The 13686-nt window shown below is 32.9% G+C and overlaps 6 protein-coding genes across 6 annotated transcripts, besides 2 other annotated features; 2 read left to right on the top strand and 4 right to left on the bottom strand.

Annotated features, from left to right (window-relative positions):
- Positions 1-19: 19 nt before the first annotated feature.
- TVAGG3_0284700 (uncharacterized protein) lies at positions 20-1911 on the bottom strand (the record flags this gene model as incomplete). The annotated part of the gene is made up of 1 exon (XM_001316895.1): positions 87-1901. The coding sequence occupies one exon, from the start codon at positions 1899-1901 to the stop codon at positions 87-89; it is 1815 nt and encodes a 604-aa protein (XP_001316930.1).
- A 1224-nt stretch (positions 1912-3135) lies between these two features.
- TVAGG3_0284690 (phosphoprotein phosphatase protein) lies at positions 3136-4264 on the bottom strand (the record flags this gene model as incomplete). Its single annotated transcript, XM_001316894.2, has 1 exon — positions 3196-4230. The coding sequence occupies one exon, from the start codon at positions 4228-4230 to the stop codon at positions 3196-3198; it is 1035 nt and encodes a 344-aa protein (XP_001316929.1).
- A 604-nt stretch (positions 4265-4868) lies between these two features.
- Positions 4869-6947, bottom strand: TVAGG3_0284680 (long chain fatty acid--CoA ligase family; the record flags this gene model as incomplete). Its single annotated transcript, XM_001316893.1, has 1 exon — positions 4894-6852. The coding sequence occupies one exon, from the start codon at positions 6850-6852 to the stop codon at positions 4894-4896; it is 1959 nt and encodes a 652-aa protein (XP_001316928.1).
- Positions 6948-7075: 128 nt separating this feature from the next.
- Positions 7076-7899: a mobile genetic element.
- Positions 7076-7899: a terminal%2Cinverted (terminal inverted repeat of Banshee-A1 transposon ID:TVAGG3_0284670).
- Positions 7900-10381: 2482 nt separating this feature from the next.
- On the top strand, positions 10382-10947 carry TVAGG3_0284660 (phage tail repeat-like family; the record flags this gene model as incomplete). Its single annotated transcript, XM_051228946.1, has 1 exon — positions 10382-10947. A coding segment is annotated over one exon (566 nt), but the record flags the coding sequence as incomplete, so codon positions are not given.
- A 772-nt stretch (positions 10948-11719) lies between these two features.
- TVAGG3_0284650 (serine threonine-protein phosphatase family) lies at positions 11720-11962 on the top strand (the record flags this gene model as incomplete). The annotated part of the gene is made up of 1 exon (XM_051228945.1): positions 11720-11962. One exon carries the CDS (start codon positions 11720-11722, stop codon positions 11960-11962), a length of 243 nt encoding a protein of 80 aa, XP_051098675.1.
- Positions 11963-11966: 4 nt separating this feature from the next.
- Positions 11967-12551, bottom strand: TVAGG3_0284640 (uncharacterized protein; the record flags this gene model as incomplete). Its single annotated transcript, XM_051228944.1, has 1 exon — positions 11967-12551. One exon carries the CDS (start codon positions 12549-12551, stop codon positions 11967-11969), a length of 585 nt encoding a protein of 194 aa, XP_051098674.1.
- Positions 12552-13686: the final 1135 nt, after the last annotated feature.

Genomic DNA, 13686 nt, shown 5'->3' with positions numbered 1-13686 from the left:
AAAGAAAAATAATATACAGCTACATTTAAAAACAAGTATAGATACAAAACAAAAACAGAAAATTATATCAAAACAAATATAAAATATTAATTCATTTGTTGCGCTAAATTAAACATGAACCACGATGTTCCTGGTTTAAATTTCAGCATTTCCTTACCATCTGTGAGTTTAAATTCCAGATTGGATGACTCGTGTATCAATGCTCTTGAAGGATTTGGTTCTCCAGGGTCTCCTTCAGGCCAGTAGTTATCAGAGAATGGGAAGAATGATGGAATGATCTTAGGTGGCTGTCGACGCTGCCACTGATTGATCGGAGTGACAATAATTAGTACGTTATCTACTTCATCAACCATGAAGTTCACCCCAAAAAGTGACTTTCCTTGTGAAATTGAGAGAGCTCTCTGAATTAGAACTTCCTCTGACAATTTTTGAGAGAGCCATTCGGTAGCAATCTGAAAATACTCTTCTTTGTGGATTATCATGCCAAGGGATGCATTCCGTGCTTGATATATGGGGTGCGAAATGCTTCCACCAAGTTCTATCCACTCAAGAAACATCTTTAATTCTCGAGTTGTAATAATCATGTGGCTATCATGGCAGAAACGCTTGAAAACATCGAAACTTGCATGCAAAGGTATAACTCGCGGATAATCTTCGAGGTTTGAGAGAGTTGTAAACAATTGTGAAACATAATAAAGAAAAGCAAGGCATGAGTTAGGACAAACTAAGTGGAACTCTAAATCTTGACGTTTTACGGCTTCCCTAATGAGTGGAATGAGCTTGGCAAGGCCGATTGAAATTGATAACTGATTTTTCGGAAGAATCGGGCCATTGAGCTCCAAAATGTATGTAAGATAGCTATAATATGCGAAATCATGTAAGGATATTGATGGAAAATCTAATTGGTCGAAAGAAGTCGTTTGCGGAGAAATTAAAGGTCTGTAAACGAAAGAAGTGTCTCCCATAGCCTGATGTAAGTTTCTCTTGTACTCATTTCGTGTTTCCGCGAGGTTTTCTATGACTTCATTTGGTAATTGACCGCGAATATATTTCTTTGCTGCGTCATTCATTGCTGCAAGCAATTTGAGGTGATCTATCGTAAGTTCATCAGTCATTACGTTCATTTCTAGTTGAGGAGCTTGTGCTTCTATTGGAGCATTGTCTCTAGGAGGATATGCGGTTTGACCTTCGTCTCCAAGACATGCTGACTTGTAATTTGTATTACAGACGTAGTCAGTGAAGTCGTTTCTCGGTGATTTGAATGGTCTAGGGTCTGGATCAATGAGATAAGATTTACATCCGGATTTCCAGTTCTGCATCGTACGTATCGATGGATCCATTGTCTTTAATTTACTCTTGTCAACGCGATGTGTTGGTTCGTCGTCGAAAAAATATGAAAAATATGTTGATTGATCAAAATCTTCTTGTTCATAAACGAAATGGCCTTGTTCGAATGACGAATTTCGCCTTAACTTGGACTTGTCAATATAACCAACGCCTGACAGTTCATAGAGTACCTTATTTTTCTGTTTTTGGAAAGAATTAAAATTTATTAATGAACAAACTGCGTCATCTGCTGAATCATTGCTATTTATATTGAGTGTAGGTTCCGATGTGATTGGTGAAGTCTTTGGAATATCTTTCTGAATTTGAGGATTTGAGATTTTATTTGGTTTTGGAGGAATAATTGGATTTTGAATCTGAACTAGAGGAGCACCTGGCATTTGGACTGGTGTAGGCACTGCAGTTTGCTGATTACCAAGCATTTGTCTGAGTAATAATTCTTTTTTATCAGGATTTAGATTTATCGAACTGATATATCGCATCACTTGTAGTATTTGCGGATTAAACTGAGCCCCTAATGGTTTTTGTGGTGGCTCAGGTCCGGGTAATCCAGACATTAAAATTCACAAAAGATGACGTGATGTCACTTTTTTGATGTTAAAAATGTAAAAGTACTCCTTGATGAAATTTATGATAATCAGATCAAAATTTCGCAATTTCATAGGCAGCACACTAAAGAAAACTTTGCATTCATTTATTTAGTGCATGAAAAATCAGAAATTACAACATGATACCCAGTGAAGAGGTGTTTTTCCTTGATTCTATCTTGAATTTCCCAATGGATTAAAATCTTCTGATAAAACGCTGAGAATATTCACACATACAAGATATAATTATATGTTTAGCTATCATTTTTCTGCATTTTCATTCCTATCACATAGATTAGCATTTGATTATAAATTAAAATCAAAAGCAACTCTATAATATGGAATGAATAAGATCACTTGTTAGTTCTAATACTATTTTAGATGTTCGCTAACTATCTTTGAAAATTAAATTTGATGAAAATATGGGCTAGATTTTGTTCAATTGTTTGTTTTTTTAATTTTTTACCAAAATATTTTTTTATGTTATAAAGTTTTTTACCATGATCATGTTATAAGACCAATATGAGAATAATTCACCTCCAAAATCTTTGATTTTAACAAAATAATTTTTTTCATAATATTTTATTTTTAACTTTGATAACAATTGGTTATTCAATATTTTTTCAACTTAATTGATTACTGAACAATTAAGTAATTTGAAGATATTTAACTGAATAATGAAAATTATTCTAATAAATAAGAAAACTAATAGTCAATACATACGTATGGTTGCATTTTACAACTCATTGGTTGCTAACAAATCTTAATATCAGTTAACATGATTCAAATTTGATCAAAGGTTGTAAGAGGGAGACTCCAAACTTGCTCGATCAAGATTCCTCCAGGGTTTCCAAAAATTTTTAATGTTAAGAGTTTTGCAAACTTTATTTGATCTTATATATTTTTCATTTTATTGAAATATTTGATAAAATCATAAAGTAGATAGCACATTGTGATGACCCAATGGTTATGTGTTATCCAAGCGTTTGTGTGATATTCAATAAAAAAATTTAATAAAAGAAAGCATATACAGACTTGGTATTGTTGATAGAATTTAGAGTAATCTCTTCCAGTTTGGCCAAACTGATATATTTAAGATATCATGAGAATTAACAATAAAAAATTTTTGAAATTTTAAAAATTATAATGCCAAAATGATATATTTCTTAGGCCAAAGAGAAAAAAAGATGGATTAATTAACAGACACAGAGTGAATCGCACATGATTAAGTTTTTATGAATAATATAAGAATAAAAAACAAAAATTAAGCTGCAAGAGGTAACAAATCTGCATTTGGAATTGGAGTGATTTCCTCTTCCTGGTGTAAATGTGGCTTATCTGGTGTTGGAGTTGTGATAGCCCACTTTGGTAAAGCGAATCTAACATGTTTGCCATGTGTAAATGATATAATTTGGTAATCTCCGTCTTGTGGAACACTTAGAACTGCTCCATCGTTAAATTCATCGCAATAATTCGAACTGCTGAAGATTGTAAGAAGACTGTGGCTTCCAACAGCTGATCCCTCGTATGGCCAGTTGAATCCTTTGTTGCAGGATTCGTGAGAACGAACAAGAAGTTCAAGATTGTTGTCTTCTAAGAATTTAACGAGTGGTTTAGCTCCAAAGAGAGCTCCAACGCCACGGTCGCTAGGTTGGAATGTATCTACTTCGTCAATTGGATCGGACCAGAGCATATCTGCGATGATTCCTGTTAATGGAATATCGTTTGGCTTCTTTTGAGCAGCAATCTGTTCGACCTTATGAAGGTCCTTCGATATTCCGCCATGAACGCAGAAAACGCGGTTATCTATAACAGCTGCTATTGGTAAGTGTTTGAAACAGTCCAAGAACTTGAAATACATCTGCTTGTTAAGTCTCTTTCTGACTTCTTCTCTGAAACCGTAGATTCCTGTCATTGAATTTGATTCATGATTTCCACGAAGGAGATAAATGTTATTTGGATGGCGAATCTTAAGGGAAATAAGAAGTAAGAAAACTTCTAATGAGTTTTCTCCTCTATCTACGTAGTCACCGAGGAAAATATAATTCGTTTCTGATGGATAACCACAACGCGTAAAGATTCTGAGGAGATCATCGATATTTCCGTGAAGGTCACCAACTATTATGATATTGGCTGGAAGCTTCAAGAGAATTGGGTCGTTCTTAAGGACTTCTGATCCTTGGAATAAAATGTCTGTTATTTCTTGTGCATCAAAGTGCAATTGCTGTTTCTTATCCTTCTTGCCTGCGCCGAATCTACTTTTAATTATTCTTGTAATGAAAGCATCGTTGATGGACATAGCAGAAAAAATAATAAAAAAAAATAGGACCATAGATCGCTCTCTCAATTTAGGATTATCCCCAAAATCAAAGTTGATTTCCTGTTAAAAATATTGGTATTTATGTGTATATTATTTCCTATGTATGAAATCCTATCAAAATGTTGATTCAAAAATTTTGCGTCTAATTAGTTCAACCAAACCTTCTCAATTTTTATAAATCTTGAGTTATTTGATTGTTTAATGTATTTGGGGTATAAATAATGAAAAATTCGTTAAGAAAACGGTATCTCCATTCAAATTTTTCAATGTGATTTTTTATTTTACTCAAATTTGTTATAAAATCATAAGTTAATGACGTTATTAAGTCAGTAATAATTTACTCACTAAAAATTGATATAGAGTTCATATTTCTATCAGACTTTTCTCAATAACTTTTTCACTTTTATTCATTGGAGAAAGATTTTTATCCAAATAAAACAATTTTAATATCGTATTTGTCGTATGTTAAGGAAGTGCAAGTGAAACTTAATGTAATTACAGCTAAATATTCTATTTTTCGGATAAAATTATTGGAAAATTCACCGTAATTATAATTTATAAGAGTTTTAAGTTATTAAATAGCAATAAAAATTAACAATTAATATCAATAGATATTTATTTTCAATAATTAACGAAATAAATTTATTCATTATAGAGAGCAATTAACTTTTGCTCGTATTTCGCCTTCAATGCAGCGTATTGAGGCTTCATTGATGGTGTGAGTAGGCCATTTTCAATTGTTGGCTCTTCGAGGTCGATCAAAACTCGTTGGATTCTTTCGAAACCTCTAAGGTGGTATTTGTCCTTAACATCTTCGAGTGCCTTGATGAGCTCATCCTTGCATTCCTTGCTGTTGACAACATCGTTGATTCCTTTGGCCTTCCATTCATCTACGACTTCCTTCTTTGGAACACAAAGAGCAACTGGGAAATCGTGTTGTGGATCGGCGTAGACGAAAACGAATAATGTCTTTTCGCAGAAAGCGTAAATTTCGTTGAGAGATGTCAAAGAAATGTATTCGCCCTGGCAAAGCTTGACGAGATTCTTGATTCTGTCGATAATTGTCATGTGCATGTCGTCGTTAAGAGTGGCAACATCGCCTGTCATGAACCAGCCATCTTCATCGAAGGCTTCCTTTGTAAGATCTGGACGCTTGTAGTAGCCCTTGAAGATATTTGGACCGCGAACAAGAATTTCGCCGGTTGGATTCTTGCCTTTGGCGTCGTAATTTGTTCCTGGAACCGCATTGAGTTTGATTTCACAGGCCAAACCACATGCGCCAACGGACTTTGTGTCCCAGAGAGGAACTTCCTGGACAAGAACCCCAGCAGCTGTTTCTGTAAGACCATATCCTTGGATGATATTCGGTGTAAGAGCGGCAGCGCAGAATCTGGCTACGTTATCCATGATTGGGGCACCGCCATTGACAACAAGACGTAGCTTGCCACCAAGAGCTTGTCTGAAATTATCGAAAATAAGACGGTCGAGAATCCAAGATGTTGGTTTTCCATTGAGGATCTGGTTAGCCTTGTAATCGATTGCTTTGTTGATGATGTATTGGAGCCACTTTGGCTTCTTTTCAATTTGGGATTTCATTCCCTCTGAAATTCTGTTGAGTAAACGTGGAACAACGATCATGGCTGTTGGCTTAAGCATCTGGATATCTTCTACGAGATACTTAACAACACCTCTTGTATAGCCAATATGAGCACCATGAGCAAAACCGATCAATTCGCAAACAACGGCGTAAATGTGGGCGAGAGGAAGGAAGGAGAGGTAGCAGTCGTCAGGAGTAACACCAACACCAAGCTGAACGAATGAAGCAGCGCCAGCAATGATGTTCTTCTGTGTAAGTGGGCAACCCTTTGGGGTTCCTGTTGAACCACTTGTGTACATGATGATGGCATCGTCATCTGGGAGTGAGAATTCGTTCTTTTGTGTAGAATTGCGACCCATTTCCAAAACATGCTGGCAGGAGTCAAATTCGACATTTGGAAGTGACTGCCCTGGAACCTTGTCGGACATCTGAACGATCTTCTTGACGATTCCTGTTTTGTGGGAAATTTCAATGGATTGTGGAAGTTTATATTCAGATGTAAAAATAACTGAGCAGCCAGCATCCTCAATAATGAACTCGGCTGCTGTAGGACCTAATGAATCGTAAATTGGAACAATGCAAATACCAACAGATCCGGCACCAAAATTAATTGTTTCCCACCAGATGGAATTGGATGAATAAATACCAATGTGGTCACCTCTCTTGAGGCCCATCTCTAATAAACCGCGGCCAAAAGCGAGAACTTGTTGATAAAAATCGCGATATGGGAGCCATTTGTATTCACCCATTGTGCCGTCTGGATTTTTAGCACGTTCACCAACAGCAGGCTCATCTGGCCATTTTCCAGCTGATGTTTTGATCAGATCGGGCATTGTTTCGACATGTGGACAACATCTGAAAGTTGAAATAAATTCACCGCCATTTTCAAAGAAGCAGTGATTATTTCTGTATATTGGAGAGTATCCCTCTGTTGCTGTGCCTGGTAATTCTTGGCAAAGAGATCTCACAGGAACGTGATTAGGTGAAAAGATGGTGGTCTTCATTTTATTTTTGGTTGAAAACAATATACTTTTACGAAAGAGAAAAGATGTTGTTGATTCTATTATTAGTGTTCTTTTTATTTCTTCTTAAAAATCTTAATTCTCACAAAAAAAAGTACAGAAAAAATTGTGATGGCATTCTTCAGATCATAAATTAGGCATAATCATGAGACAAAACAACTTAAATTCAAATGCTCTTTATGAATTTAATTCTGCATTTAAAATATTATAGACCGAAAATAGATTTTTTCGGTTTTCTCTTCAAATAATTGAAAGAATGATACTATTATAGGTTTATTATATTATATAGCATATAATCATGCTATAGCCGAAAATTATAAGTTTTGAGAAGATTGAATATAACACAAATAAATTTGAATGTAAGTTAAATTGCTTGTTGTTTTTAATAGCTATTTAATGAGAAATCCAATATTGCAAAATTCAAATTGAATGATTGAAAGAACAGAAAAAGTCATTCTTTTCAATTTCGAATATGTTTCATTGTATTTATAATTAGATGGCAAATAAGATATTTAAACTTAATTTGTGAAGGAAAATTCACAAAATTGAATAAATTCAAATAATTTTTATTCAAAAATAAACTAGTTATTTGAGTTTAATACTAATTATCTATTCAAAATACAAAGTTTGTAATTTAAAATATTTTGTGAGATCAGATTGAATTAATTCAAGGTTCTTTTCAATTAATATTAATGACCATATTACGCATTTTCGAACATTCTAAACCAAATATATAAAAATGGGAGACCAATGTTAAATTTGCTAGACATGGGGGAGTTGTCTGCAAAGTTTTAGCTCTTATCTCTAACAAAAAATTAATTTTTAAAAAAATGACCGAATACGTTTCACAGCGAGAAAAAAATAAAAGGCAAGATAGAATTTTCTAGACATAAAGAAGTTGTTTACCGAGTTTTAGCTCTTATCTCTAACAAAAAATTACCGAATACGTTTCACAGCGAGAAAAAAATAAAAGGCAAGATAGAATTTTCTAGACATAAAGAAGTTGTTTACCGAGTTTTAGCTCTTATCTCTAACAAAAAATTAATTTTTAAAAAAATGACCGAATACGTTTCACAGCGAGAAAAAAATAAAAGGCAAGATAGAATTTTCTAGACATAAAGAAGTTGTTTACCGAGTTTTAGCTCTTATCTCTAACAAAAAATTAATTTTTAAAAAAAATGACCGAATACGTTTCACAGCGAGAAAAAAATAAAAGGCAAGATAGAATTTTCTAGACATAAAGAAGTTGTTTACCGAGTTTTAGCTCTTATCTCTAACAAAAAATTAATTTTTAAAAAATGACCGAATACGTTTCACAGCGAGAAAAAAATAAAAGGCAAGATAGAATTTTCTAGACATAAAGAAGTTGTTTACCGAGTTTTAGCTCTTATCTCTAACAAAAAATTAATTTTTAAAAAAATGACCGAATACGTTTCACAGCGAGAAAAAAATAAAAGGCAAGATAGAATTTTCTAGACATAAAGAAGTTGTTTACCGAGTTTTAGCTCTTATCTCTAACAAAAATTAATTTTTAAAAAAATGACCGAATACGTTTCACAGCGAGAAAAAAATAAAAGGCAAGATAGAATTTCTAGACATAAAGAAGTTGTTTACCGAGTTTTAGCTCTTATCTCTAACAAAAAATTAATTTTTAAAAAAATGACCGAATACGTTTCACAGCGAGAAAAAAATAAAAGGCAAGATAGAATTTTCTAGACATAAAGAAGTTGTTTACCGAGTTTTAGCTCTTATCTCTAACAAAAAATTAATTTTTAAAAAAATGACCGAATACGTTTCACAGCGAAAAAAAATAAAAGGCAAGATAGAATTTTCTAGACATAAAGAAGTTGTTTACCGAGTTTTAGCTCTTATCTCTAACAAAAAATTAATTTTTAAAAAAATGACCGAATACGTTTCACAGCGAGAAAAAAATAAAAGGCAAGATAGAATTTTCTAGACATAAAGAAGTTGTTTACCGAGTTTTAGCTCTTATCTCTAACAAAAAATTAATTTTAAAAAAATGACCGAATACGTTTCACAGCGAGAAAAAAATAAAAGGCAAGATAGAATTTTCTAGACATAAAGAAGTTGTTTACCGAGTTTTAGCTCTTATCTCTAACAAAAAAATTAATTTTTAAAAAAATGACCGAATACGTTTCACAGCGAGAAAAAAATAAAAGGCAAGATAGAATTTTCTAGACATAAAGAAGTTGTTTACCGAGTTTTAGCTCTTATCTCTAACAAAAAATTAATTTTTAAAAAAATGACCGAATACGTTTCACAGCGAGAAAAAAATAAAAGGCAAGATAGAATTTTCTAGACATAAAGAAGTTGTTTACCGAGTTTTAGCTCTTATCTCTAACAAAAAATTAATTTTTAAAAAAATGACCGAATACGTTTCACAGCGAGAAAAAAATAAAAGGCAAGATAGAATTTTCTAGACATAAAGAAGTTGTTTACCGAGTTTTAGCTCTTATCTCTAACAAAAAATTAATTTTTAAAAAAATGACCGAATACGTTTCACAGCGAGAAAAAAAATAAAAGGCAAGATAGAATTTTCTAGACATAAAGAAGTTGTTTTACCGAGTTTTAGCTCTTATCTCTAACAAAAAATTAATTTTTAAAAAAATGACCGAATACGTTTCACAGCGAGAAAAAAATAAAAGGCAAGATAGAATTTTCTAGACATAAAGAAGTTGTTTACCGAGTTTTAGCTCTTATCTCTAACAAAAAATTAATTTTTAAAAAAATGACCGAATACGTTTCACAGCGAGAAAAAAATAAAAGGCAAGATAGAATTTTCTAGACATAAAGAAGTTGTTTACCGAGTTTTAGCTCTTATCTCTAACAAAAAATTAATTTTTAGAAAAATGACCGAATACGTTTCACAGCGAGAAAAAAATAAAAGGCAAGATAGAATTTTCTAGACATAAAGAAGTTGTTTACCGAGTTTTAGCTCTTATCTCTAACAAAAAATTAATTTTTAGAAAAATGACCGAATACGTTTCACAGCGAGAAAAAAATAAAAGGCAAGATAGAATTTTCTAGACATAAAGAAGTTGTTTACCGAGTTTTAGCTCTTATCTCTAACAAAAAATTAATTTTTAAAAAAATGACCGAATACGTTTCACAGCGAGAAAAAAATAAAAGGCAAGATAGAATTTTCTAGACATAAAGAAGTTGTCTACCAAGTGTCAGCTGTTACTTCTTCTCAATACTGATATAAAATAAAAATCTTTTTTATTTATTTAACCTTTATTGTTTCATTAAACTTCATTTATTTTAAAAAAAAAAAAAAAAAAAAAAAAAAAGGCAGTGGGGCTTCCAGGCACTTCGTGCCCTCTAGCCCCGAAGATGTTTAGTATAAATGAAGTTTTTATTCGGAAAATTGTTAGTCTTCTGGGTCGAAAACATTATATAATGTTTCACTTTTCACAAATTATATATGTTTTCATGTTTTGTCACTTTTCTGTCACTTTTCGGGTAAAAACATTTTTATTATTATATATAAATGAATTTTACAAAACCACCGTTACCGTTCTTTGGAAATAAGAGTAGATGTAAAGATATTATATTGAGAGAACTTAAGAAACTACCGAATGGTCTAACATTTGTAGATTTGTTCGGTGGAAGTTTCTATATATCCCATTTGTGCCATACAATATTCCCAGACTCAAAGATTATATGCAATGACTTCGACAACTATATGGACCGTCTCAAACATATTCCAGACACAAACAATATATTGAAAGAGTTAAAAGAAAAGATACCTATAGGTAAGATGGAACGTATACCATTAGATAAGAAAAATATTGTGAGAGAGGTTTTGAAAAAAGCAGAATATATAGACTGGGATAGTATATCTGCTAGACTATTATATAGTGGTGCTATAAGAGTTCATGACATTGAAACACTTATGTCAAAAGTTTTATATCTTAACTATACAAATGTTTTCAAAGAGGACATAGAAAAATATATTGAGGGTATAGAGTTTGTGAGATGTCGTTGGACAGAGTTGTATGAAAAATATAAAGACAAGGAAAATATTTTCTTTATAGTGGACCCGCCGTTCTTTAACACATGGGATTTTCAATACCAAGTAGACTGGACTTTGAGAGACTCTTTAGAAACTTTAGACGTTTTACATAACCATCCATGCTTTTACTTTACATCCGATAAAAGTGGTTTGGAAAGTGTCATGAGATGGTTAGAGGACATACATGACTATGAGTTTAGATACGATAAGATAGAATATGAGAGAGGTCCTATAAACTGGAGAAAGTGTCACAATAAAGAAATTTTATTAGTAAGTAAATGTGGTTTGAAATCGGATTGTTAGTTTTAGGTTTTTTCCATTGTGTCATTTATTTATTTGACGTGGCAGAAAAGTACAGAGAATATGAAGATGAACCAATGCCTGCAAATGTTCAGTATATGTACTCGTAAGAGATATTTTTATCTAATATTAAATGGACGCACAGAACTTAGCGAATGCACAGCAACCTGGACAACCAAACCCAGAGAATATTCCAAATGAAGTTAGAATACAAACTGCAATGGCAAACTATGGTCAAGTGCCAACAGATGTACAAATGCAAACTGCCATGTCAAATGACGCTGCGTTAGGTTGCCACCATGGTATGCAAATATGAGATGGAAAGAGTTTTATACAAACCCTGAAGTGGGATATAAACAACTTTATGCAGATGACGCGAACACAGGAGTTGACCCAGAATATGTTTTCTACCAGAGGAGAAACAGAATGTATGAGCTCCAGTTAAAGAATGCTATGGAACTCAACAGGAAACGTAAGAGACTAGGCGGACATTAGATTTTTACATATAGTAAAATGGGTTTCTTCAGTAAGATAGGAAACTTCTTTCGAAATGTTGGAAGAGGTATATGGAATGGAATAAAAACCGTAGGAAGAGGAATTTGGAACGGTGTCAAAAATATTGGTAAAAGAGTAGGTCAGTTCGTTGGTATTATACCTAAAGACCCTGAACCAGAAGAGCAAGCTCCTGTTATACAACAGCCTGAACCTGCACCACAGTCTAGTTGGCAACCAAATCCAACACCTCAACCGTATTAAAAAATTATATTTTTACCGTTCGATAGTAGTTGTATATGAAACTAAGTTCTAAGTAAAACGCATGGTATAATGGAATTATTCTTTTTCTTCCATCTGTAGTAAACCATACTTGAAAGTCTGAAATACTTCCACTTGGTGGTTCGTATAACTTTGTAGGTTTTTCGTAAAAGTCATTTGCCAAGCATAAGAAAGAGTTTTGGGCGCCAGAAAATGAAGCATGAACAATAATAGCAGCTGGGTCGAAAACATCTTTAAATAAATATGGTTCATCTCTTGCATATCGACTGTAAATATTTGCTAAAGGAAGTTCGACTTTCTGATTTAACATTCTTTGCAAATAATACCATGACATTGCAGTGAATTCTGTATATATTTGTTCGTCTTTCTTTGGATTGTCTTCGTAGATTTGAAATGACACTTGTGAATTTTGTTTGTCATATACAATTCTCACATAAAGTGTGCTCTCGGTATTTGCATATTCATCAGCATATTTTGCATAACATGAATTTATTTTATCTTCTATATTTTTTAACGCAGTCTGTAGAGAAGATGAAAGGTCAACTTGTATTAGCTCAATTTCTTCCCACATTTTTCGTTTCCCTTCAGATATATAATCTATATGAAACCTTACAATAAATGGAAAACTTTTATTTCTACAGACACAAACTTCATTCTACGAAAGCCAATAGCTTTTGTGACAGATGGGTCTCTTAGCCATCTTAATGGGTAGTCAAAACGATAGCCTTCATGCTTTACGGTCTCTGTCTCAAACTTTTGACCGACATTAGTAAAAAGTTCATCTAATGGTTTAGTTGTAGCAACTCTTGAATTTTCTTTTTCTATTGGAAGCATATTTTATCTAGAATAAAAATGTCAAATGAAACAGCGTCTATGAGAGAAATACAACACAACCGACAACTCATTATACAAGCTCTAAATAAGAACACAACAAACTTTTCAAACTATTCTAAGATATCTGAGTCATTGAAAGAAGGAAACTTAAAACTGACATTAAACCCAATGACAGATGAGTTTCTGTTTCAAGACAATAAGAACCATACTGTCTGTATAAATCCAACAAAAGGAACTTTAAACGAGAAACCTATAAATGAACTTCTTTTGAAAGCAGATGTTGGCAACAAAGCTGACAAAGAATATGTAGACGATGCAATAGCAAAAGAAGAAGAAAGAGCTAACAAAGCTTATGCAACAAAAGAACATACTCATCCTGAACTAGCAGACAAAACATATGTTGACAATAAAATGTCAAGTGAAGTGACAAGAGCTGAAAACGAATATTCTAAAAGACTCATACACATTCTATATCTGAAATAACAAACTTACAAGAAACCTTAAACAGGAAAAGTGACGTTGGACATACACATACCATTGCAAATATTGCAAACTTACAAGAAACCTTAAACAGGAAAAGTGACGTTGGACATACACATACCATTGCAAATATTACAAACTTACAAGAAACCTTAAACAGGAAAAGTGACGTTGGACATACACATACCATTGCAAATTCGAATAACCTTCTAACAGTTTGCACAAAATATCTGTAAAGAAAGTATTCTTTACAGTTCCTTTTTTCCAATTATAATGAGAGCAGTTTCATTTTTAGCACTGGATGTTGTAAGATGTTTGCAAAACCAACATAAGATATACTCATAGACTCTTTCGTTTCCATCTGCAATGAAATTTCTTTGACATGGTCTAAC

Source organism: Trichomonas vaginalis, chromosome V (genome assembly GCF_026262505.1).
Source record: "Trichomonas vaginalis G3 chromosome V, whole genome shotgun sequence".
Classification (NCBI taxonomy): Eukaryota; Parabasalia; order Trichomonadida; family Trichomonadidae; genus Trichomonas; species Trichomonas vaginalis.
The sequence above is the reverse complement of the archived record's forward strand: the minus strand, read 5'-3'. Positions and strand labels throughout refer to the sequence as shown.